This window comes from Colossoma macropomum, unplaced genomic scaffold, assembly GCF_904425465.1.
Source record: "Colossoma macropomum unplaced genomic scaffold, Colossoma_macropomum, whole genome shotgun sequence".
Taxonomy (NCBI): domain Eukaryota; kingdom Metazoa; phylum Chordata; class Actinopteri; order Characiformes; family Serrasalmidae; genus Colossoma; species Colossoma macropomum.
The window spans coordinates 22,873,490-22,900,345 of record NW_023494786.1 but is presented as its reverse complement, the minus strand read 5'-3'; the positions used below and the strand labels follow the sequence as shown (position 1 = coordinate 22,900,345).

The 26,856-nt window shown below is 38.1% G+C and overlaps 3 protein-coding genes across 4 annotated transcripts; 2 read left to right on the top strand and 1 right to left on the bottom strand.

Moving 5' to 3' along the window:
• Positions 1–20: 20 nt before the first annotated feature.
• Positions 21–2,852, top strand: hspb6 (heat shock protein, alpha-crystallin-related, b6). The gene is made up of 3 exons (XM_036564278.1): positions 21–318; positions 598–720; positions 937–2,852. Exons 1-3 carry the CDS (start codon positions 160–162, stop codon positions 1,102–1,104), a joined length of 450 nt encoding a protein of 149 aa, XP_036420171.1. The 5' UTR covers positions 21–159; the 3' UTR covers positions 1,105–2,852.
• proser3 (proline and serine rich 3) lies at positions 2,741–15,735 on the bottom strand. 2 transcript variants are annotated; one of them, XM_036564264.1, is made up of 13 exons: positions 15,250–15,735; positions 15,045–15,153; positions 14,067–14,350; positions 13,691–13,839; positions 10,889–10,998; positions 9,790–9,875; positions 8,478–8,614; positions 7,855–8,060; positions 5,909–6,402; positions 4,747–4,957; positions 3,626–3,800; positions 3,095–3,176; positions 2,741–2,926 (listed from the first exon to the last, which is right to left on the bottom strand). In XM_036564264.1, exons 1-13 carry the CDS (start codon positions 15,258–15,260, stop codon positions 2,887–2,889), a joined length of 2,094 nt encoding a protein of 697 aa, XP_036420157.1. In that variant the 5' UTR covers positions 15,261–15,735; the 3' UTR covers positions 2,741–2,886. The 2 variants fall into 2 exon arrangements, with proteins under 2 accessions (XP_036420157.1, XP_036420162.1); XM_036564269.1 differs by having other exon boundaries at positions 15,045–15,115.
• Positions 15,736–15,868: 133 nt separating this feature from the next.
• On the top strand, positions 15,869–25,187 carry lin37 (lin-37 DREAM MuvB core complex component). The gene is made up of 10 exons (XM_036564251.1): positions 15,869–15,934; positions 17,495–17,589; positions 18,797–18,872; positions 20,539–20,589; positions 20,842–20,871; positions 21,314–21,399; positions 22,372–22,529; positions 24,094–24,225; positions 24,516–24,589; positions 24,715–25,187. The coding sequence occupies exons 2-10, from the start codon at positions 17,556–17,558 to the stop codon at positions 24,791–24,793; spliced, it is 720 nt and encodes a 239-aa protein (XP_036420144.1). The 5' UTR covers positions 15,869–15,934; positions 17,495–17,555; the 3' UTR covers positions 24,794–25,187.
• The last annotated feature ends 1,669 nt before the right edge of the window (positions 25,188–26,856 follow it).

Sequence of the window (26,856 nt, the reverse complement as noted above, 5' to 3'; positions counted from 1 at the left end):
GCTATATAAACTACCACACAACCGAGAGACCGATCACAGTTCTTCACTGTGCTCAAGGGCTGCAGAAGGCAGTGTAGGATTTACTGGCCTGTTATTTTCAGTGCAGCAACAACCCTCTGCCTTCTCTATTCATTCCTGCTATTTGATTGCAGAGGAGGAATGGATTTTGATTTACCTCCTACATTGCCCTTTGGCGGGATCCCTTGGGACCGTGTACTGCCCCCCTTGCTGCCTCACCTAAACGGGACCCAAAAAACTGCCTCATGGACTCCGGCTGAACTGCTGCTTCCAGTTACTGAGCATGCCGGTGCAGCACAGGTGAGCATGTTACCAGGTACCTCCAAATGTTAATACTGAGCCTAAACTCTTAAAAATAAAGATGCCAAAAGGTTTCCTAGAGCAATGTCATAGAAAAACTACTTAAAGTTCCCTAAAGAAACTTTCAATTGATCACTGATCAATCTTTCCTCTTTGCCAAACCTTTTTTGGAACTTTTATTATATATTCAAAAAAAAAAACATAAGTCATTAGCAGTTTATCATGTTATAATGTGTGAGAGTAAACCCGGCCAAGCAATTCATTACGTTTTGTATTCAGGTTGTTTGTGACCACAATGGATTTACAGTGCAACTTGACGTAAAGCACTTCAGCCCTGAGGAGCTCATGGTCAAAGTCACAGGGAATTATGTTGTGGTGGAGGGAAAACATGAACAGAAAAAGGTCAGTGATTCCCTGAGTGTTGTCTTTGTACAGCTGTCTGATTCAGCTATTCATATTTTCTGTATAGTTGATGCATGATCAGCTGAGCATGCTTTAGAAAGCCAGTCATCATATTGTGATCATATTTATAGAAACCTAGAGCCAAGCATCATACTCAGACTAAAAACCTAGATGAAAAACGTGGTATAAATGTTCTGTGGTATAATTTGGCCCTAGAATGGATCAGGGCTGGTGACCCGGCAGTTTAACCGACGCTACCGCATCCCAGATGGAGTGGACATCATGGCCCTGCAGTCGGCAATGTCACCGGAAGGAATGCTTATGATTTCTGCACCCCTGCTACAAGGCGAAACCTCTGGACCACTCACACACTCTAGACCATAATGAGTAGACAGACACATACACTGATGGGAACAACTATTCAGACATTTTGGGTTTTGTTATGTAATACGCTTCCAGTTCATATACCCACTTTAAATTTATACACACAGTTTTTTGACTTTGATAACATAGGTATTGGTAAGCATAAACAAAGACATGATTTAAGAAGGAAATTGATAGTAAAAAAAAAAGTTTGAATTAATGACAATAGTGCTGTGTTGCAAAGTCAGCTTTGAGACACCTGTGGTAAGAAGTGATTTGCTGTTGGCAGCATTGCGGTTCAGTTATAGTTCATTCCTCTTTGAAAACTGTCCCCAGTTCCTCAAGGTCACAAAGGACCCTCTGATGGACAAGCAATTTCATAATCCTCCATAAATTTTCAATAGAATTCAAGGAGATTATCTAGGCACCTTCACCTTTTGACTAGTCTTGGCTGTATGGTTGGGGTGATTGTCTTGTTGAATATCATGATGGTCTCCACTGTGTACTTCACTATAGGTACATTGTTCTTGGGATTATATGCGCAACCTTCTTTCTCCAAGCATAGAAAGTATTCCTATTTTTGTCTGACCAGAGTATGTTGTTGCAAAAGATTTCTGATTTGTAAATGCTCACATATCTTTGTGCTTCTTTTTGAGAGGAGGAGTTTGTGTGGGGTGTGGGAGTTTACTACTTATTGTTCTTTTTGTAACTGTTGTTCCTGCAGAATTCAAGTTAACTCTTTTCTAATGACTGCTCTTCTATTTGACCTTCTTTAACATTAGTCAGAGACAGCACTGTGAAATCTTGTGTGGTGCACCCATCTGGGGGTGTTTACGGTCTTTGCTATGGCTCTGTTGCTTTCCAATTCAAGTGTTGTTTGACAATGTTGTCTTTGAGAACTTTAGGAAGCTCCCTTATCTTCACCATGATTGCTACTTGTTGCATGAAACCTTCACAAGCAACAGCAAAGTCTTGTACAACAATTTTTTTTCAGCACTGATTTTTTTTAAACATATGTTTAAACATGTGTTTCTGCTTATGAATGCATACGTTTTATGGTTAATATTTATAATTACGAAGTCAAAAGACACTAAGTGTGTCTATTTGTGGATATCATGCGCTGGAAGTATATTAAATAACAATAACAAATACATGTTAAATACTGAATACATGTTTCCCTTCACGGTATAATAGGCACTAATGGGGAGACATGCCAACAAATCAACCTGCCACTATTTCTGTCATTTTTCCCCCCCAAGCTTTCACCTACACTCAAATGGATGAAGTAAAACAGACCAACTCCCCCCGTGCCAATTCCAAACATACTTGATAGCAAGCCAAACTACACAATATTAATCCTTTTTGTTCTAGCATTTTCATGCAGCCAGGCTTTCAGGACTGATGAAGCCTTCTGATCCTAATCCATCTCAATTTTCAACATGATCCAAGTATACTAAATCATTTCTGTTTACTGACAATGTTTGCACATATCAAAGATGATGGACTTCTCAGACTCATCAGTTACATTATTAACTGACGTGTGATGAGTTCAAGACTGTATATTTTGCTAAATAATTGTTTGTTTTATAAGTGTTAGGTGTGAATTAGCATTCTGTGCACGAATCTGTTCGATACACTGTGAAAAAGTCTTTAAATATATTTTTTTTCCAAAGCAGTTTATTTACATTGTAATTATCTTCACATAAGTATTTCACAAAATAAATGCACTGTGTATTGACTTCCATGAATAAACATGATTGTGTGTTTAAGTGCATCTTTCCTTTCTCAAGTTCACAGTAAACGTCAGTCCTCACAGAGTTCTTCCAACATCCGGTCAACCTCACTGAAAAGAGAGAGAGAGAGATACCACAAATACATTTTACACAGGAGGTCTAAATCGAGTAGTTAAATGTTCCTTGTCAGAATGTTTTGTAAATGTATAAGGAAATCAGATATGTCTGGTGCGCTTTAAGCCCATATGATTAGAGAATATTATAGATTTTTTTCTTACCAGAGTTGCTCCTTCACCCATGTTCTCTGCTGCCGAAGAACTAAGAGTAAGGGGTCATCTTCAAATTCCAGCCCATCCGAGTCTATTGCGGAGCAATGTTCCAAAAAAATAAATTAATTAACAAATAAATACTTAATTCTAAATAAAACACTTGAAAATTCATGCACTTTTAATATATGTACTATAGCTACATTTTATGCATGCTTTTGTTTATTATTCATTTAGCTGTAGTAATAGCAGGTAACCCATTACATTAGACTATTATATATAATGTAGTTTAAGAAGTATTTGTATTCACTCATCCAATATTTATGCTTATGTTACACATTGTGCTTGCATTGGAACTGTTATACACTGGCATTACAACTATGCAAGCACAAAGACATCGAAACAACTGTTGTTTAAAGAACACAGAAGGCTGTTTAACAGGTGGAAGCTAGATGAGCTAAACTCTGCTCACTGATGACCTTACATACTGACCACATTACATCACTAATGAGAGACAAGAGTTCACTGTCAAAAGTTTCTTACCTTGTGCTTCTTGCATCAGCTGACCTATTACCTCAGATGGCTGTGGCATGCTTTGCTGAGCAGGCACAGGGGACTGTGAAGGGGCAGGGGGGGTGTATCTTGGAGAATCTGAGGAACATGGGGTTCTAGATTGGGTTGGTGAATCAGTCGCAGGAAACAGCACCTCAGACACAACCTGTAATAGCAATGGCCAAGAAAGACAGCAAAAAATCTAATTAAGAAATGCACTTATAAATGTTAAGATCTTTCACTTCATAATGCTGAAGTGAGCTTCACACTGTAAAAGTATGCAAGACCCAGATTGTGGTAATTATTGCCTGAAAGCAACCTAAAACACAGCCAAGCCCTTTCTGAATGTTACTGAAAAAAAAACAAAATGTGTTCTAAATCGTATTGTTAAATAAAACGTATAGGCATGCACAATGATATCAGAATCATATCTGTATCAGCCGATAATTGCTTAAAAATATTGTGAAAAAACATATGTTTAGATCTGACTGATGTTTCAAACTGATATTTTTTATTTTTTTTTGATTTTTACCCAATTATCTCCCCAATTTTGTCGTTTCCAATTCCACCCGCTTGTTAGGACTCCCCCAATCACACGATGCTATCAACGCTAGGAGGGTGAAGGCTAACACAGGCTTCCTCCGAGACCTGTGAAACCAACCACCGCTTCTTTTCGAACTGCCGCTCACGCAACGTCACTGGACAGCTGAACGGGCTCGGAGGAAAGCGCCAACCGCCAGATCTGTTACGTCAGCTAACAGACGCCTGCGCTGACTAGCATCGCGTTGAGTGATGGGGGGAGAGGGAGGGGCCATCCTACCCACCCAGAGAGAGCGAGGCCAATTGTGCTCTCTCGGACTCCCGGCTACGGATGGCTGTAGCCTCACCAGGGATCGAACTCGCGATCTCCTGATGATAGGGCCAACGCTTAGACGGTTGCGCCACTCGGGAGCTTCAAACTGATATTTGATGATGTGTTTATTGTTTAGAGGACCCTGGGCTACAGTACGATGTTGTCATACTAGAAACGTTGAACTTGAACAAATCGAACTTGTTCAATTTGTGTATTTTTTCAGCAAATGTTCTGTTCAGAAACAAGATAACACACTGACCTGTCCCAGAGTGTTGTGTATCGGTGAAGGGGGAGGAGCGCGATCTCCTGACCGAACGCCTCCTGTTGAGCTTTGACCCCCACTGTGCCACTTATTCTCTGGGCTGGATTCTTTGGCCTTGCAGCTGACCCGTTCTTGACCTCTGCCATGTCTACTGCTGGGTTTGGCAATGCGTTGCTTCCTCTCAACACCTTTTTCACCTCCTACATACCTATAGAAACAAACTGTGCTGCTCAGTTTGTGCAGTATAACCAGTAAAAAGGCAAACATGTTACATTACTAAATTATACCTATTAAAAGTTGATTTGGTACAATCCTACTCCTCAGTAACTACTACTCCTGTTGGACCTGACAATATTTATTTTATGTGTATTGTTGTACGCTAGTGTCCTTTGTCTTATCTTATCAACTATGTAGTTCGTTGTACTGCGTGTTTAAGAGGATCTCTGACACCCGTTGGTGGCTTTGCACCTAAGTTAGTAGAAAAGCCACTTGTTACCCAGTATATGTGTGTAAAAGGACATTAAAACTACACAGAAAGATTGCTTCTTTAGTTTTGCACTGGGGTTGCAAGGCAAATGTAGGTAACAAGTACTGGAAGCTTATTGCCATTAGTTTGCGTTGTGATGACTGCAGACCTAAAATCACCACATGCATGACTCAAGCCACGAATTCAAAACCATTAGAAGGAGCAACACTGAAGGCATGCTTTAATGCTTCAATTCATGCTTCATGCTGTAATTTTTTATCTATAACTTATATGTAATTTTGTCCATTTTCATAGATAACACTGTTAGACACCACACGTCTATTTGAAATTAACTGATGTTTGTGATGATTTAGGCAACTTGCACCTATGAGCTTCTATTACTATTAGCTACATTAGCCTCTCAATCCCAGCACAAAACTAATGCAACAAACTTGTTTGACAGTAAATTGGCAGTGGTCAGAGGGAGGATGAATATAATGATGAATGATGATATAATAAAACTTTGGACATCAAAAACACACTATATTTAGAGGGAGAGGTACATTTTTAGAGTCATTGCATGGAGTAATTGCTTTAATCTTAAGGACTTGACTGTAAACAGGAGTGTTCTCAGTGTACCTACCCTGGCAAATTAGTGCAAAAAAGAAAATGTAGCTCAAACAGCAGGCGTACCTGTCAGATTTCTTCTTTCGGCTGGACGTTGCTCCTGTTTTCATGCCATTTTCCAACCCTTGCCTGGTCTTGGCCTTTGCCAGAATGTTCTCTCCATATGGGCGGCCATGCCATTCTCCATCTGTGTTTTCAGAGGGCTGTGGTGACTGTGAGGAGGCAGTCTGAGGTTTACTGCAGGGCTCCACTGAGCTCTCTGAGTAGTTGCCCTGTACACACAGACAAGCTTGCTGAAGGCTATGGGGGGCCTGTGGCTCCAGAATGGCTCTTTCTCTGGCAGGCTGGGGAAACAGAACTGAGCCGCTGCAGGTAATGGAATTATGATGAGTTGGGATGCTGGTCTCAGGCTGGAGTTTACAGATGGTTGCGCTGGAGACAGGAAGTGCTGGCTGAAGAGCTGGACATGCAGCAGGGGTGCTTACAGGGCCAGTCTCTACAGGTACAGGTGTGAAAGAAAAGCCTGCTTTTTGAGGAGGATCAGTAGAGGCAGGGTGGGGCTGTGAAGATGCAGAAAAGATGCAAAGACTGATAACAACATTGTAGCATTTCTAGAGTGAGAACACATCACAGCATACATTAGAACATTACAGTAATGCCAAACGGATCTCACCTACAGCACCAGTTGACAAGTTTAGACACATCTGGCTCTAGCTTTAAAGACATTGATCTAAAGGCTTATGCTTAAAGTAATAATCTGGCCAAAATGAAAAGTTTATCTATCGCCACATCTGCTGTAGACATGCCTACTCTCACTCTTACAGTGGTGCTGCAGTAGTTTCTAAAGTCAGAGTTTAAAGACTAGGAAAACTCCCTTTAGATGATGCATTTCGAAGGTGAAAGTAAATTTTAAAAGACTTTAAAAGTGCTTCAGAGTGAATACTTAGGGATAAGAATTTTATTTTCCGCTAGATGGCTATTTTCCAACCAAATTAATTCTTTAACAAGGAACACATCTGACAAACAAATGAGGTTAGTGCTGTAACACTAATGCTATAAAATAGATGTATTTATTAACCTGGGATTTGTTTAGTGCCACACGGATTCCAAATGGTGATGTATTTGCGAAAGTACTTTGCATACTGCATGTTGAAGTGAGAGAACACTAATGGAGGAAAACAAGTAAGCAATACAAGTAATGAATTCTTCAAACTGATAGGGCCTGCAATGCTACACCACAGAATATTACATGACATGACAAATAACATTAAATTTGACATTTAGACCTGAATGCCCGTTTAAATGCTGAAAAAAAAAATCCCAGATGGATCTTCATTGAGTTGCTTCCATGAGAAGATTTATTTAATACTTTTTGGTCACTTTTTTGGTTCAATTCTCTCTTTATTATACTAAAATGTAGAAGAAGGTAAAAATAAGGAAAACCTTTATTGTATGAGTCTTAACTAGTTACTGCCTACCTCTGCAAGATTTCCACAGTTATATGCAAATTTTAATGGATTTGTTCTTTTCTGTGTTCTAATGATAATGATTTTACTTCTACTTAAGTATGAAGTGAGGAAAGTAATCTGCTTTTTACTCAGTTACACTAATGTACATTTTAACTCTTAGCAATTATTTCCTTTTTGTGTTTAATTTCATTCTGTTATGTTGATGACAGCAAATGTATTGCTTTTGTGATTAGTCGCATATAGTTTTGAGGTTTATCAGTTTATTTTAGACCAAAAGTGTATCAAAAAGTGAAGAAAAGAGCCCAACAAAGTTCAGTTCCTCTGCTGATAGGTGCTTGATGTTCTGCACTTCTTGTAAATTGCTTCTTGTAAAAGTACTTTTACTTGAGTCAGTATTTCACCAAAGTTCCCTTTAGGAATTAGCAAAATGTTGGGCCTTCTCTACCCACCTCTGGTCTTCTGACTGGTACTGTATGTGTTGGTACAAGTGATATAAAAATAAGAGGGGAAATATTTTATGCTGAATTTGTAGTGTTGATGTACCTGCAGTGCTAGCCTGCTCAATAAGGGCTGATGAAAAGCTGTACTATGGGAGGATGTCTCAGGCAACTGCCTGGCCTGCTCCATCTTCCTCCTCAGGCGCCACTGAAACAGGATGTCATCCTCAGGGCGAATGCGTGAACCCCTGGTGCCGTGAGCAGAGGGAGCAGCAAAGAGGTCTCCTCCAGACACGCTGGGTGTTGATAGCACTAGTGGAGAAATATGTAAACATTTTAGCTGCAGCAAACTTTATCATTTAGAACAGAGGCTTTCCGTCCCATCCTCAGGGACTCTTATGCCAATCAACACTTTTATTGTATTCTAGCTTTGAATGCTGATTACCTTGCTCAGGAAGGAAGTAGATCAGACAAAAAAGTGAATTGGTGGAGGCTCCCAGATGCATATGTCAAAAGGTCGAGAGTTTAAAGTTATGCGTTTACGTGTTTCTTTAGGATTGCTTAATTCAGTTGGGTCAGAATTGTGGTGCAACACAGGCATGTTTATATGCTCTGTGAAAGAACAAGTCACACTATGCAGCCATTATGATTTTGTAAGACTATGAAGGACACTGACAAAGGAGAAAAGGGAGAAATAATGCATTCAATAAGGCTTGCACCTCCACTTACAGTTGGAGTCCATTAAGCTGGGCACTATGGGCGTTCGGACTGGCTCATCAGCAGTTACAGGAGAGGAGAAATCAGAGCAGCCCAGGCCCTCAGAGCTGATAGGTACACCACTGGAGCCACTGCTGAGAGAGTTCTCACTGAAAAAGACCATAGATTCCATGAGAAAATTACTACAATATTAACGTACCTGTGGTCAAGCGCTAAAAAATGCTGACAAAGATCTAATGATCAGCAACCAGCAACATAAATAGATGTTCAGATCTGAATTTTTAGGTTTAATAGAGGGACTATGACTGTACTAGCAGTCATACCAGATCTATTGGCAATATCAATTATACCATCAAGTGTGCTTTATCTTTTGTGACCACAAAAAGCTCATCCAATCACAACATAGTTATAGCGTGAAATACATTGTGCTTTTAGTGGGCCTACCTCCTGCATATAAATATTCCTAACACAGGCCACATTGACATGTTCACATTGTTTTGATCCTATTCTGGGTGCAGGGCTGATCATGCTTTTTTTTAGTCACATGCCTTCCAGTACTGAGAGCTTGACAAATCTTGACAAATCTTCTACATACAGTGTATGATTTGAGATGTTACAAATCCAATGTCTGTGAAGCACCAAAAATAGCCATCTTTCAGGATAGAATCTACAAGAATTAAGCAAGCTGCTTTTTGTTATTGTGCCTTAAAAACTGAAAATAAGAAAACAAGCTCGGTTCTCATTGAGCATCATTGAAAAAGCAGTGCAGGCTGAAACACTGCTTATAACTTTAGTGTGAATAGGCAGGGCTAAGCTGCTGTAAGCCTTTAATGTAAATGCATGGTTTTAGTGACGTCACAAAAAAAAACTAAAAAATTAAAAATTAAAAACAAGCAGTTTTAGCTGTTCATTTCTTTCCCAATGATATGAGCCAGAATTTAAAATGCCAGTTTGGCCCATTAAAGAGCACATAGTGCTATTTTTATATTGCAACTTGGGCTAACAGAAAGTACTCGAAATGTGCTAGTGTGTTTCATGTGTTCATTTAGCTCACACAATGTAAGATCCAGGGTAAAAATGATAATATTCGCCAAAAAAACCAAAAACAAAAATGAGCCTGTAAAGAACTTTGTCAGCTGTAACAACTGCTGATTGATGTAGCCTTGCTTCATATTATTCTTTACATCAGTTACACAAATAAAAATGTCTCTGCTTTAGAAATTAGACACAAACTATTTGATGATTTATCAATTTGCTCTTTCAGTGCCTCCATTCATTCCAAGAGGTGCTGTGTTTACTTAGTTAAGAGCTCTGTGTATCTTACCTCTTCTGCAGAAGCCTGCTGGCTCTCTCCTGGAGCTGCAGTATCTCTGGCTCTCCTGGCTCACAGTGGGAGGACTCAGACAAGGCCTGGAAAGCAGGAAAAACAGCAACAATCAAGTTTATAGACCTACAACATCAACTACAAGGAAATGTTTAGCAATTCGTCTGTGTGGAATACTGCATGCTGCCTGAATTTTGTCATGAATATTTTATATTTTAGTGTGCACTGCTTGCCTATTGACATATCTGTACTTATGACTTTTGGAGATTAAAAATTTTAACTGCTTAGGCTACATATGGCAAATAAACCACGCATCGCTGAATGGTCCTTTTGCATGATGTCCAACAGTGGAAAGACGGGTAACAACATGTTTCATAACTATAGGCAAGTCTTGCTCACATTCGAAAGTTCTTTAACCAGAACTCAGCCAATCTGCATTTCAGCGCCAAGTTTCCAATGTAATTATTAAATAATAAGTCTAAGAATTTAATGGATTAAGAAGTTGCATCAACACCAGATTAGCAAACACCCAATTCGACAACCACCAAACACTTAGTTCACAAACCTCAAATTCTCTCTTAAGACGCCCACAGGCATGCTAAACAGCAAGCCTAAACTTGGCGCTGTCTGTGAAGAATTCATAAACATAACAGTGTGACACTGAACAATGACACCACAAGGGGCAAGTGAAGCAAGGTGAAGCAAGAAGAACTTCTTTCTTTAAACACAACAGAATACTGAAGCCATCTTCCAAACAAAGGACATTTAAGGAAAAAGCATTTTGGTCTACTGCCACTAGAAGGCACCATTCAGCCACCATATTCTGAAGTGTGAAGCATGTGAGGAGAGGATGCAAATGGTAATCTTGTTATAACCGCAGCTTTCCTCAAATGAATTTAAAAGGGAAGTTGGTTACAAGCATCCTACACAGGATGTGCGCTACACGGTGACTAATCAAAAGCCCTAGGTATCTACTATAAACAGAAGATACTACTTCAGGGAAACAGATAACCTTCTTACTTCTATGCAGTTTCACAACATGAAAGCTCATCCGAGAAGAGCTCATGTAACAAAAAGGAAGAACGTGTAAAGCCCTTACAAGTACGCTTAGGTCAAGCAGGCCTCTGGTGGGTGACAGAGTGTTGCGCTGAGACCATTCAGCTGGACTGTGTATGCTGTCCGCCAAGTCATTTCCACAGTCAAACAGTCCTGTCAAAACAGTAAAGAAAAACAGCAAACCAACTCAGAACTCACACAGAATTATTTATTTTTTTTAGCTTTCCTGCACACTTCTGTCTTCAGTTGTACTGTACAGGAAGGATGTCACAGTGTGAGATTTTGATGGAACGTTTATAGTCTCCAGAAGAATCAGGGTTTCCTGATTTTTTTTGTTTGTTTGTTTTATGTCATTTTTAGAGTATAATATTTTATTACTAAGAAATAATTGATTCTCTGCCCACTTCTCTTCAACTGGAACTTATCAGTGAAAAGATAACTTACTTTAACACCATAATCAGTGGATGGTCTGGTGGATGGTGAGTGCTAATCATAAGAAAAATGTTTCTAGTGTTAAATCAATACAAATCAATACAAAAGAAAACAAACAATATGTTAAATATGCACAAAGAACTGCTCCAGCCAGGGTGAGCCTTACCCCTTAAGAATTTTCGAATAATTCTACATAATTAAACATTTAAGATGTAAACAAAGTCCATCAGAGTGGTTTGATGTGCAATGCATCTTTCTAGAGAAATTTCCTATGTCAGAATATTTCAGAACACATGGTGAGAGGAGCCAGACCTCTGGAGCATTTAATGCCTTTGAAAGCTATTACAGGAAATAGTCATGAGTATATATTCTATAATTGTTCTAAGATAAGATTTTGGTCTAAAATACATTTTATAAAAACACATTCAGGTCACAGAGGGACATGAATGGCATAAGGCAAAAACAGTACCTAAAGAAAACACATTTTCCCCCCAGAGTTACTCTTACACCACATTAGATTAAAATAGATATAAAAAAAAGTACACATGTAGATTCACTGGTCATTTTGGCTAGCAACTAAAACACCTATATTTGTGTTGCAGACACCTGGTTTCTATCACCACCAGAAATCAGTTGATCGGTTTGTCTACAATGACTGAATGAATTTGTTTGCATCTCAACATCTGAACTATGCAGAAAGATCTACATTTTTTTTTGGATGACATGGCGAATGACTGTTATAAACTTGAGTTTTACTACAGCTTCTAAACTTCTCATTACTTGGAAACAGTTGATGTTTTCAATCTTAGTTAATAGCGAAACTAGTTTAAGATGCATCCTGAGAGTTTCACATTGAGTAAAGAGGTCTGCAGTTTCTTCCTAATTTCATTTGACATTTGAGCTGAGGCGTGTTGTTCTCCTGCTTGCTGAAGTCTACTTCCTACTTCATTAAATCTCAGCAGATTAAAGGAGATATGGTGCTCTTGTTCTGTCTCCTTGCCCTCTACATACATACACTACATTGCCAAAAGTATTCACTCACCCAAATCATTGAATTCAGGTGTTCCAATCACTTCCATGGCCACATGTGTATAAAACCAAGCACCTAGGCATGCAGACTGCTTCTACAAACATTTGTGAAAGAATGGGTCGCTCTCAGGAGCTCAGTGAATTCCAGCGTGGTACCGTGATAGGATGCCACCTGTGCAACAAGTCCAGTCGTGAAATTTCCTCACTACTAAATATTCCAGTCAACTGTCAGTGGTATTATAACAAAGTGGAAGCGATTGGGAACGACAGCAACTCAGCCACAAAGTGGTAGGCCACGTAAAATGACAGAGCAGGGTCAGCAGATGCTGAGGTGCATAGTGCGCAGAGGTCGCCAACGTTTGGCAGAGTCAATCGCTACAGACCTCCAAACTTCATGTGGCCTTCAGATTAGCTCAAGAACAGTGCGTAGAGAGCTTCATGGAATGGGTTTCCATGGCCGAGCAGCTGCATCCAAGCCTTACATCACCAAGCGCAATGCAAAGTGTCGAATGCAGTGGTGTAAAGCACGCCGCCACTGGACTCTAGAGCAGTGGAGACGTGTTCTCTGGTGTGACGAATCACGCTTCTCTGTCTGGCAATCCAATAGATGAGTCTGGGTTTGGCGGTTGTCAGGAGAACGGTACTTGTCTGACTGCATTGTGCCAAGTGTAAAGTTTGGTGGAGGGGGATTATGGTGTGGGGCTGTTTTTCTGGAGTTGGGCTCGGCCCCTTAGTTCCAGTGAAAGGAACTCTTAATGCTTCAGCAGACCAAGAGTTTTTGGACAATTTCATGCTCCCAACTTTGTGGGAACAGTTTGGGGATGGCCCCTTCGTGTTCCAACATGACTGTGCACCAGTGCACAAAGCAAGGACCACAAAGACATGGATGAGCAAGTTTGGTGTGGAAGAACTTGACTGGCCTGCACAGAGTCCTGACCTCAACCCCATAGAACACCTTTGGGATGAATTAGAGCGGAGACTGCGAGCCAGGCCTTCTCGTCCAACATCAGTGACTGACCTCACAAATGTGCTTCTGGAAGAATCGTCAAAAATTCCCATAAACACACTCCTAAACCTTGTGGAAAGCCTTCCCAGAAGAGTTGAAGCTGTTATAGCTGCAAAGGGTGGGCCGATATCATATTAAACCCTATGGATTAAGAATGGGATGTCACTCAAGTTCACATGCGTGTGAAGCCAGACGAGCAAATACTTTTGGCAATGTAGTGTATAAGGCAGTAAGAAGTTTAGAAACAGGGAGAAATTCAAGCTCAGAAGCACCACCTGTGGTAAACATTAGAAAACCAAAATGGAAAAAATTGCATGAACAGCTTGGTATAATGCTTGGGCTGGTTGTGCCAAGCAGCGCCGTTAACATATAATGCACCTCTAAAGCGCTCCTTAGGTGTCTGGGTGGGAGTGGAGCTGAATGATTGTGGTGGGGATGAGGATGTCCACCAAAATGGCTGCCCAGTCGCTAACCTCTGTCTTTCCTCACGGCTTTGTGGCCTTCCATAACGGAAACGTTCAATGTATCTGGGAGAGATACCTAAACCTCTTGACATAGTGAGACAAGCAATAACAGAACCTCTACATAACAAAATCTTAAACACTTTTTTCCAGAACCTTAATTTTTCAATCACTGTCACAGGTAGTGTTAACAAAGAACATTTCATAGGCTGCTTGTAATCCAAATCATTTGACAACACATCTTAGGGAACCTCTTGAAGATTTAATGCAGTGCTTCACCCCATGTCTCATACTTTGCCAGGACTGAAGGCTCTTGCATTTCACTGGTCGCTCTGTATTGATGCTGTGGAGGCTGAGGCTCTGTGCAGGGTGAGGCACCAGCACTGGCGCGAGAAGCCAGACCAGTGGAGGGCCAGGACTCAGAAAAACCCTGATGCTCTTTTACAGATGGTATAGGACAGTTAACAACACGGTGCGACCCTTCAAGGAAGCGCTGGTCCTCCAGGCTGAGAGATGTAGTTTGAGGAGGGGGCTCTGGAGAACTGGCAAACGGACGAAACCTGACAGGGCTCAGGGCCTGTAGAGAGTATGAACATGTATAATTATAGCATTTAGCTGGTACATTGACGTCCATGGTTACAGATTTTTGATGATTTAGTCAGAAATCTGAAATTATTTGTTATCATGGGCGTCAAGGCACCAGCTTAATACTATAATTTCAAGATTTCTGACAGAATCAAAGTGCTGGGTGATAAACTACCAATACTAGTATATCAGTATTGGTGTCTGACAACTATATTGATTTTTAGTTATTTAGTTTATTCTGAACAGTAAAAACTATACAACATGGAAACACATATAGGGATGGGCAATATGACATTTTATCATACTGTGACAAATTACAACACAGTACACCACATTTTGCTTTTCTAAGCAATTCCTAGATGTAATCAGTACATAAGGATCAACTGCATGTTTCATTTTAAAGGGAGCATACTTAGTCCTCTTTAACTGGAGTAAGTGCAGATTGTGAAATGAACAAACATCATTGTACTCAGTTTTTTATAGTATTTTTGAGATGTGACACTGCTTATGCATTTTGTCTGTTCTAACTTCTTAAACCCCAGAAAAATAAAACATTGTGATAAATACAGCGCATCATAAAAATGTCTTTAAGTGTCATGATATTATGTTTTTGTCATATTGCCGGAATAAGATCTATTCAACACAGATATATACTTAGACAGGCAGGCAGGAGACATTTCTCTTACCAGCTTTTTCTGCTGCATGGAAATCTTCTTTGCTCGAGATGGACTGTAGTGGCTTCTAGCCAAGAGAGGTTCTGGAGGAAAGGGATTCTGTCTCATGAAAACAGCATCACTGTAAGAAGAGATTTGTGTTTACTACATCATGTGCATTATCATATATCTTACATCACTATTACCCAAAATTATAATATTTTGCTTTTTACCTTACCTGGATTGCATGATGGCATTCCCGACTCAAAACACAAACGGCGTAATTTCAGGTATTAACGTTACCTTCTGAAACTAAGAGCTTTCATATTGTGCCCAGTTGTCGGTTTAAGGATCAGTTATGTGACATCAATCGTTGTTTTTTTCTACATTTAAGCTAATGAGCTTAACATCAATATTTCAGCCTATCTCCGTTCACCAACCTTACGCCAGCGGATAAATTAAGAAGCAAAATTTAACGTAAACTGGTCGCTTTGCTCAGGCATCACTGAACACAAACAGCTAGCTAGCTAACTACCGTTGTACTTAGCTAATGTTACTAGGCATTCAAAAGTACCACCAGAGACAGGACTAACGTTTTTTTCTGGGCAAAGTTCACACTCTGTGTAAGAAATCAAGTCATGAAATGTGACTACAGACCTAACTATAAATTCATCTATCTTCAAAAAATAAACCGAGTCATCACCCCCGAGCAAAAAAACTTCAATCTCCTAGCTACTCGAATTTTGTTTACAACGTTTAAGTGGACCGCTATCAACCAATCAGATTCTGCGACTGCTGACTGACACACACTTCGCCCAATGATATTAAGAACCGCCTGTTCGCGTCGACCAATGAGAAAAGAGAGACGCTGTTAGGCGCGGAAGAGGAAAGTCAAGCGAACTGAAGAGCTTCCTCGCTAAACGGTAACCGTGGTGTAATATTCGTTACAGTGTTGACTGTGTAGCTAATTATGTAGCTAATTGACATAATTCTACTTATTATTAGGTTATAATGCGACACTGTTGTGGTTTTGATGACTGAGTTGTTTTAAAGTTGTTTGAACGAGAAGCCGAAGTCGGCTTCATAGTCAGCTGCTTGTTCGAATTTTCCCGTTCCACCTTAAATGCTGCAGCAGTTACGAGGCGCCAGAATGGTAACTGCTGCAACATTTAAGGTGAAACGGGAGACTTCGAGTAACAAGCTGACTTCAGCTTCGTCTAGCTAACGTTATCTGTTAGCTGGACAATGTAGCCACTTGTGTTGTAGTTAGCTAAGCTATCTAGCTTACACTTAAGCTCTTTCTCATGAACTTACTCGTTGTTTATGGGTATGCTCGACATGTTTTATTTCTGCCATCGTTTCTTTCTATACCTGTATCAGTATGTGTTTTCGGAAATTTACACCAAAGAGCCAAATATGAAATGTTTTAGACAGGTCAGGCTAGCTTGTTAGCTGGCTGTTTTGCTAGCCCGGTAAATAACATGTGATGTCATCCTAATTAAAGTGTGTCTTGTTTTTAAAGGATAACTCCATCAATGTTTCACAATTTCTCGGGTTAGATGTTAACTTAATCGGTTAAGATGTTACCAGAATCGTTCAGAGTGGTTTGGTGTGAGCTTCTTCGTTCTAGAGAAACCATCTATCGAGTCAGAATTGTTCATAGTGGTGGTGATAAGAACCAGACGTCCACCTCTAAAAGCTACCTTACAGAAAGTTATTACATGAAATGCTTATGAATACACTGTCTGACGGTTGAGACATTGTTTACAGTAGTTTTGCGAAAGGATTTTGGCTTAAAACGTATTTTAATACATTTATTTTAATCTATTCATGGTGGAGGAATACCTGAAGAGTGTTCTAAGGCTAAGTAGCCCCCAAGGAAAACTCTCTTTTTTTTTTTAACAGTACATGTTAACTTAGAAGATATGTTGAGGTTCACTGGTGGTTTTGGATGGTAATTTAAATGGCTATATACTTCAGGTCCCCTGGTTCCCATCACCACCACTGTAAGGAAACTAGACTCAGTAAGTTTCTCTACAATGAACCATTTCACATCAAACCACTCTAAATGACTTTGTTTACATGTCAGCCACTGAATTAAGCAGATGTTAAAAAAAAAAACTAAAGTGGAACTAAAGTTCCACTTTAAGTTCAGAATGTTTTGTGAGAATAATTCATAAAGCAGAATGTTTATGTAAAAATGACAAAATTGAGTCTTATCCAATAGGCATGTTCCTTCCCTTGTCTCTGATTAGACATACTTGACATTAGTTTTTTGTGTGAGTATTATTAGCTTACTTTCAACAGATAATGCATCCCTCATTTACTACAGATTTGCATGTTAAATAAACATTATCAGTGGTATACCTACATAATAAAAAAAAAAATCAGTAAAAATCAGTAAAGCACTGTACAGCCAAACAGTAGACACTTGTAAATGTTTCTATGTATGCTTTTATTCTTATTTATTTCTATTATTTTAGTGCTGACCGATGGATCTGCCGATGAAATTATTTACTGGGTGAGGACAGATCTACAATTAAAATGCTGCACATGAAAATTAAAACTGAGAAACCAGGTGAGGAATAGTCTGTATTTCTGTGTAGTGCATGTTTCCTGTTTGTGTTATCAGTTGAGTGTAACATCAACTGATAACATCGGTGAATATAACTCCAAGCATTTTAGTTAAACAGTGCTAGCTAGGGCGTTGTTTGAATCAGTGTAAAAATCTGAGTTTAAAAAAAAGTGTTGTGCAGAAACCGGGATTTCAGAAACACTTAGAAATACTCTTAATACAAATGAAACTTAATGTAATATACAGCATTTGCAAGATCTTATTCAAAGAGACCTGGTATGTTTTTTCAATGCACAGTCAAAAACCAGAGCTGAGCCGAACGAGAACCACAGAACTTACACTAGTTTATTTTCCACCTGTTTGGGGGAAGTGCCTTGGTAAGTACCAAAAAACATGAAAATGGAACCTTTGGTACTGAACCAATGTCCAGTGGAAAAAGCACAGTTCCAGTTTTCTGGTGCCTAAATCTCTGGTTTGTGCAGTAGAAAAACACCTTTACAGTCTAATAATCTAGACTAGATTGATAATCTTTCAGGTAGTCAAATGTAGACTTAGGTAGGTATATAGGTGGTGTTCTTGCCTGAATGGGGAATTGAACCCTGCTCTCTTGTGTGTGGGTCAGTGATGTTATCCATGTACTATAATAATGGAAAACTTAAAGTACAGTTGTCAGTTGTCAACAGTCAGTTGTCATAAATGATTGATGATTCTTAATATTATTATATTACACAACTCAGATAGACAACAGAAATGTAGAACATCTTAAGTATAAATACTGTACTGGTGAGACGGAAAACAACAGTATTCTTTGTGGTTTCATTTTCTGCTGATTTTTCCTATCAGTTCTCTTTTTTGTGTTATGCTATTCTAATGCTAAAGATTAACTTCAAATTTGACATGTTTTGCTGTTTTAATCATGGTTTTATGTTCAGACTAGCACCATAATGATTAGCTGTTTGGCAGTCTCTTTTAAAGATATGAATTTGACACCAATAAATCCTCAAAATTCAGTATTTTTTTCCACATCATAAATTCTTTACATTATAAAGCAAGCTACTATATATTGTTGGTTTACTAGCGGTGCAATGGCCATTCCCAGTAAATTTGTGGGACAAAAATATTGGCCAGTATTATTACCCAACTGTCATAATAGTTGTACAAGAATGTCCTCAAGTTTAACAAGTCTGATGTAAGTGATTTTCTTTTGTAGATACTGAAGGTGCTGGTGCCCGAAATCGACTTGATGCAGTGTTACAAGGTCTGGTGGAGAAAAGTGACAGTGAGAGGTCAGTATCCCAACATGAGTTCACAGATAGTGTCTGCATAATACCCTTCCCTTGCCCACTGAGAGCCATGCATTTACAGTAAGTTTTCACTACAAACTGTGCTCAAAAGTGACTTACCTGTTGCAGTAAAAAGGTTCAGTAGGTAGTGGAATTATTCCCTTACAAATTCTCACAGTTTCATAACCTAAAAGTAAAATGCTAAGGAATGATGTAAACAAGAACTTTCCACTGTTCCTTGTGATGAAATTGTTTAAATGCCCAAGTAAGGTAAACCAAAGTAATATGAGGTATATGAGGAATGTGAAGTCACTGCAGTATGGGAGCATCAATACTGCATGTAGTAGGAATCGATCTGTCTCAAACATAATAACATTGTTTGACTTAAAGCAGGTTGTGTTTCTCTTCTAAAGCCATTACTGTTAGTTGTCTGCATAGTCCGTAGCATTAGAGAAGCTTGTAAATGCACTGCATTTACTATTGATCGTGTTCTTGTTTCCCCTGACTTAATTAGCCAAAAAGTAAATTATTGAGGGGGATCTAATGCAATAGTCTGGTTTCCTGTGGCCTTGAATTCCGTATAATATTGCCTAGATTTAGAAGTATGTAAATAATATTAAAAATAATTAAAAAAAAATGTAAAAATATAACAGATTCAGCATGGGCCAGGGCCCTTATAGAGGTGTATGCAAAAGATTTGGGGCCCCTGGTCAAACTACATGTTGTGCAGATTTTCTAAATGAAAATAAGTTAACACATCCTCTACAGGGAACAGCCTTAAATATGGCATTTTTAATGCAAATTGTAGTGCGCAATTTTTATTTAGTTGCTGAATTTAACGTATGGGAAAGAAAATATAATAAAAAATGACTTTTGCACAGGCTGAATTTTATAGTTTTTTTCAAGTATGTTAAATTCAGTGTGTTGATTTATTTTCATTTAGCAAATCAACAAAACGTAATTTGGCCAGGGTCAACAAGTGACTATTAAGTTCTTTCAAAACTCTTTACTAAACACCTCAGGGAAAATCAGCAATGTTGAGGAAAAGCGATACAATTATTTTGTGCAGTCTTATCAATATCCATATAAAAATTTAAAATCGTTGCTGTCCACAAAAACAAGTATTTACATTTTTGTATTTACAGTTGTTATTTTTCTGCATCATTTGAACACGGCAGCTGTCCTTTACACTGTGTGAATATTTCATGATGAATGGACATGTAGAAATGCTCTAAAATTACTTTGAATAAAACCTCTTTACATGATTAAAAGATAAAAATTTTTTTGGTATTCTCCTTTAAACTTACTATTTTGGGGATTCTCAAAAGACACAAACACTTCTGCTACAAGGGCTTATTTGAGGAGAAGGTTTAGTAGTAAAGTTTAAGTGGGACTTTCTGCTGAAAATGCTATATTTAAGTTTGTTCCCTGTAGAGGATGTATTGATGTATTTTCACAATTTAATTGAGGCTGTTCAGACTTTTGCATATGACTGTAAACTACAAAATTTGACTGAATTGTTGGGCTAGAGATTCATGTTTAATTGTAATACTGTGACTTGCAGCAGCTAAAGATATTCATCAGCAAATGTGCTTTACTCAGAAAACAGACTGAGTTAAGTGTTTTATCATGTTATTAGTAACCTTGGCTTTAACCTTTTTCTTGAAAGGGATCAGAATGAAGAAGATGCTGGAAAAATGGTTGCAGACTCAATGGGCAAGTATGTGCTCCTTTTGCTTTTTTAAGCAAGATTACCTGGCATCTTTTCCTCAATCATTTATTCCTATGTATTATTTAAATGGATTTATTGGAGGTTAAATAATAATCACATCAGCTTCTTCTGATGCTTATTCTGCCTAAAATAACATTTCTTTTGTAGTTCCTGTGTAGCTTCAAAATAATGAATTAGTTGACAAATATTTTAGAGAAGCTGAATCTGAATTTTTTATTACTAATTCCTTTCTCCTTATAGGGATTTATCCCCTTCCTCTGTTGGGAAAAGGTATGCATATCTTCACTGTTTTCATAAGTACTTTTGTTGCTCATTTTAGGAAACTGCCTACATGCAAGCCATTTTTAGACACTTCTTGCCCTCACATGCCTCTCTACAGAGTCATGGATAAAAGACAACTTTATCAGTATTTGCACAGTGGAAAAAGTCAAACATTAAGGTTAAATGTCTGCAGTTAATTGTGAGAAGGAACTCCAAACAGTAATGCGCTTCCAAAGAAAAATAAAACACAGTGAAAGTCTTGGAAGTTTTGAGAAAGCAGAAAATTAGTGCTATATATGTGTAGCTGTGCACTGTTAGGCTCAAATTGTTTAACAGAACAGTTAGGCTTAATTTGTTTCACAGCTATAGGCAGCTTTGCATTAAGAAAGCATAAATAATACATAAACACTGTTAGGGACTGTGGTGAATCCTATAACTTTCTGCCCCACAGGCCATCATCTCGTTTTCCGCAACACCGGAGAAAGAAGCGCAAAGAGATGGACGATGGCTTATCTGAGACTAATCAGCACAAACAAAGTAAGAATGTGGTTACAAACTGTATTTCAATCTTTTAAAGTGGAATTTCACCAATTTTTCAATTTTTTTCTATTGTTCAGTAGTATGTAAAATTTGCATTGAAGAAAAACTTGGAGTAAAATGAGAAATACAATTTTAAATTGTGAAATTTATTTGAGATGCAATAGATGCGGTTTATGTTGTATATGTAAGCAAGGAAACTTTCTAAATTACTTCATCTATGAAGTTGTTTTGCTCTGTTCACAATGACCAATAATCAGAACGGGATGGAAAGAGAATATGATGAACAGTTTCCCTTTAGATTCAGTAATGTGTGAAAAAAAACACTTCCTTTAGGATTCAGCATGTTTTGGATGTATATGGTGCTTAATTATTTCATGTGTTAATGCATTGTTGGAACTGTACTCTACAATATTTAATATTGAGTAAAACTGAGCAATAGCAAGCTGGAAAAATTTATGTTGGGACACTAATCCAAGTGCACACTCATTAAAACAACAGAGCTCTAACTTAGTGTTTAACATACGTGACTCAAGTTGCCATCCAAAAGGAGAGAAATGCAACAAAATATAAACCTAAATAAAATACTAAATACTGACCTACATAAAGGAGAAGAGACACTAATGTTCGTCCCACTTATGTTTCAGTACTTTTATTCATCTTTTCAGTTTTCAGTTAATTAACGGTATAAGTTTGCGTTTCAGTCAGTAAATGTGGTTATTGCTTGTTTTTCCGATTGATTTGAATGAATCCGTAATACATTTATCTTGGAAAGGAATAAATAAACAAGACATAAATTGTATTCAGAGAGTATCACAAGACTACATTTTAGCACTGTAGCTGATATTATGAACAGGATCTTGTGTTAATTCACGTTCCAAACAAAAGTTTAATTTGAACATCATTTTAATCTTAGCACTCTTTTCTCACTCTTTAACTCCTCACCTGTATCTTTTTTTTTTTTTCTGTCAGATGCATACATCATCAAGCTGTTTGACCGCAGTGTGGACTTAGCCCAGTTCAGTACCAGCACCTCACTCTATCCCATCTGCAGAGCCTGGATGAAGAACAATCCCTCTGTCCGAGAAAGAACTGCTGCTAGCCCACCCCACAGCATGGGAGAGGAAGAGGTCAGGTTCAGCATGCCAGTTGCTTCCACATTGTTTCCTTCCACTTTTCATACTAGTGACAACCGTTAACTTGTTAAACATATTTCAAAAAAGAGTGTATTTGGATCTGCAACAAGTAGGTGTTATCTGCAGTGTTATTCTGGAGTCCTCAAGCTTATTTGCATTCATTTTGTTCTGTGGATGAGTGAAGACAGGTTCTTAAGATTCAGAGTACTTGAATAAGTACTTATCCTATTAAAAGAGGAAGCAAAAACACTGTATAGATGACGGCTTGAGAAGGCAGTCTCTTCTCGTGCCTGTTGTTCTGAGAGTAGTACTGTAGAGAAAGAGTCTGTGCAGCATTCAGTGAATTTATGATGGACATTTAGTCTGCTTTTCATTTTGTCCGTGTCTATCCTAGAACAAAAAACAAAAAAAACAAAAGTTATTGGCCTTGGCTTGCGTTATGGCATTGCTATAGAAGCAGGCCTGTTTTGTACACTTGGCATTACTGTCAAATCATGGCTTGGCGTGTGTCGCTTCTGCTTAGGTCATCCTGTTTGTTTTCCAGTGATTGTGTGTTTTTACATAAGCGAATTAGGCAGAATTTCTGAAGAATAATCGCTTTTTTACCTATTATTATTATTATTATTATTATTATTTTATTTTAATATTATTAAATAGGGGTGTCACTATGCATGTTTCAATTCTTTTTTTTTTTTCCCAATACATCACCCAAATGTGTCAGTTACAAGAGTGAGGAGAAAACACTAAGCTGACATTAGCTTCTTATTTGCCCACTTCTTATTCACATTTTCTGTTCCACCTTTAAAGGAGCAAGCTCCAGAAAGTAACAGCTGCTCTTTTTAAGGTGGAACGGAAAAAAGAAGCTGGTGAGTGGGAAGGCAAGCATAGAAAACGAGCATGGCACCTCCACAGGATTCAGGCAGCCCGTAAGAGCAAATTATGCAAGGCTATGTAGGGATGTTTATAGCTTCCGATTTAGGACCACTACTCAGGTGTAGAGAGTTCTGGATTCCACGCTTAGCTGGGAGAGATTTAGCCATGTTAGAAAATCCCCTTTCACTCTTACTTCAGCCAGAAGGTAAGAGCCACACTTTTGATTTAGGAGCACAAGGTCTGATTGTAAATAAACTTGTAAATATTAGTCAACTTAATTCTGAGGCATATCCTTATGGGCTATTGAATGAATGAATGCATCTAAAAGATAAAGTTATTATCTTTTCTAATTCTATATCAAAAATGTATTGTGTTGCAAAATTGACAGTATGTATCATATCATGAAATTTTTGTATCGTTACACCCCTAATATTAAACCTCTATTACTCTGTGACTTCATCACAGCCTTAGGATTATTATTCAGAAATTACATAGGAAACAATGCAACTTGCTGTGCTATTCTTAAGTTATAAGAGTGAGTAATGCAAGCCTGGCGCCACTGGCAGTTCTGTAGAATTTAAGAGACTGAGAAGAGGAAGAAGGGGAAAGAGGAAGAAGGGGAAAATTACAGTTTCATAGAGAAAACTGTGCTTTGTAAATGACATCCGTCTCGTTTCTCTTTCAGGTAGCAGACATGCTAAATGGAAAAGGTCAAAATGTATACCGTCTTCCACCTCCTGTTTCTCCTCCTGTTAACGAATCTGGAGATCCTGTCAACTTGAGGATCCCACCTGTAGAGAAACCCGCAGTAAGCCAGGTGACTACTAGATGCTGTTTGGTATTTGACACGTGAGAAATGTTTCTCTTTAATACACTTAAATACTATCTGTGAATAAGAAAATTCTTTAAACAGCCAGCGGGTTTACTCGCAGATAGTTTACATATGGCTTACTTTGATCAATTTTAGTTCTTCCATGTTGTTGGAGATCTGTGAGATACATTATAGAAGATGACCTGAATTCATTATTGTATTATTATTGTTTTAAGAGTAATGACAGAATTTGCTACTGTCAGTGTTTCATCAATTGTAATAATAATTTTCTTTAGACCATAGACAGCACATCAGGGGCTGCGCCTCTCATGTTCAACCACATGAAACGCTGGAAGAAAATTAGACAAAAGTAAGATTCCTTTTTATTTTAAAATGTTTTCAGATATTAGCTTCACTTTACTAAGGTCAGGCTTAAATTCAGTCTTTTGATCAGTATAGGTTCTCTTATTTATTTTGATGTTTGTTTCAATTTAGGTGGAAAGAGGCTTCTAATAAGAATCAGCTACGTTACAGTGAGAGCATTAAGATCCTGAAAGAGATGTACGAGCGCTAGCTGACCCTCGTCCTCTGGAACAGGAGACAGAAATGGACTAAAGCCTTCCGAGTTCAACTATCCAGAAGTGAGGCTACACATTTACAGTAAATGTGAAGACGTTAAACAGTTAGAGCAAAATAAGGATTACCTGGAAAAGTGTGCAGTTATTGACAAGGTTGTTATTTTAAAAAATCTCACTGGCGATTTGAATGAAGCTTTTTGTTTGTATGGCTTGTGCTTTAGTAGTAAAAGTGCTGACATGCTTTCCCTCAGACTGTAGTCTCAACGTCTCACTCTTTTGTTTCCTGTCACACATGTCAGTACAGAGCCAGGCAGATGAACACTTGTTCTAAAACCTGGTGAGAACTTTTAATGGGCAAAAAAATAAAAGGTATGTGTTTTAAAAATCTTTTATCTTTGTTAGAACTCATGGATTTGCTTGGTGTCCTTGAAGGTATGACAAGTTATAAAGACGTTTGTGTAAAAGTATCATAGTAAGCTGCTATATTTGCTTCTTAGGAACAGTAGATTTCAGTGCAACATTGAATACTTGCTAAGAATTATAAGCCTGGTAGACACAACATAGGAATGATACTTAAGTGAAAGTATGACCACTAGGGATGCACGATGATATCAAATTCATATTGTTTGCTTTAAAAATAGCACTGTACAGATTAGAAGTGACTGTCTAAAATGATTTGATCAAATAAAATGTCTATCACATTTATTAATTTTATTGCATTTTTAACCATCCAAAAATGTCATATCTTTTATGTACATACCTGCCGGTGTTGACAGGTATGTACATGAAAGATATTGGATATTGCCCAAATTGGTGCATCCTTAATTTGTCAAATAATTTTGTCAAGTAATTTTGTCAAAATCTTACTCATTTAAAAGTGGAGGTATGAAGCTAAAATATATGTGAGTAAAAAAAGGAAACAGTATCTACAACAACATATACTCAAGTAGATTAAATTTAAAAGTAAATATATTTGATGGGTGACAAGTGATGCAGCAACTAACAGGCATAACTAGTCCTAGACATCCACTTATTTTTAAAATATTCTGCATAATTAAATAGCCAAGATATAAACAGTCATTCAGTGGTTTAAAGTGAAATGCTCAGTTCTAGATCATTACATTGGTGGTGATAAGAACCATTTGGTAATGTGTTTAAACATGTAAATTGTAGACATCATGTCCCCTGGTTCCTATCACCACCACTGTAAAGAAGTCTGTGCAAGTTCCTCTGCAGTGAATTTTAGACTTTAACATCTCAACAACTGGACTATACGTGCATTTTGAAAAATTGGCAGAATTTCCCTTGAACATATTTGTGAAAAGTTTCATTTTGCAATAATATGTATTTGGTTGGAGGTTTTTATTAAAACAGGAAATTTAAATGCATGGACGCTTAGGAGCTACACTAAATAGCAAGAGAAAAAGCGAAATCTCAAGCCCCAGTCGGGAATTGTCAGTGCCATTTGAGGAGTAGCTCTAAAAAGACTGCATGATAAGTGTAAATATGCATTTCGGAGAGTTCATCACTGTTACTAGAGAGCCTGTTGTTGCAGAGCTAAACTCTTTATTGCCTCTTGTTATTCCTGGCTGGGCCTTTGGGTGATGTTTCCGGCAATGATCATTACAGTGTGTAATGAGAGAATCCTAGTGGTTTTTAAAGAAAAGAAAATGTAAAAAAGAGTCACCATCAGGTTCAGACTGGACAGTGATTGCAGTTTTATTGATTTTGAGGCTTGTATAAATAAATGATTTATTTGGAAGCTTGTATAGATGCTTTTGCAGGTTTCAGACTCACAGGCAAAGATCTAAAAGTAAGAGTTCAGTTATTGAATGAAGAAACCAACAAATCTACTGTTTTATCTCACAATAGGTTTGAAATGGTCCTATTTAGGAGTTTAAAAGTAGAGAAACTGAGAAAAATGTTGAATAATCACAGCAGACAGCAGAAGAGAGTACAATGTTTACATGGTATATAAGATGCAAAGAGCAAAAACATGTTTACTCCTACATATGTTGATTTTGCTCAGGCACAAAAATATTTTTAAGATTAAGAGAGA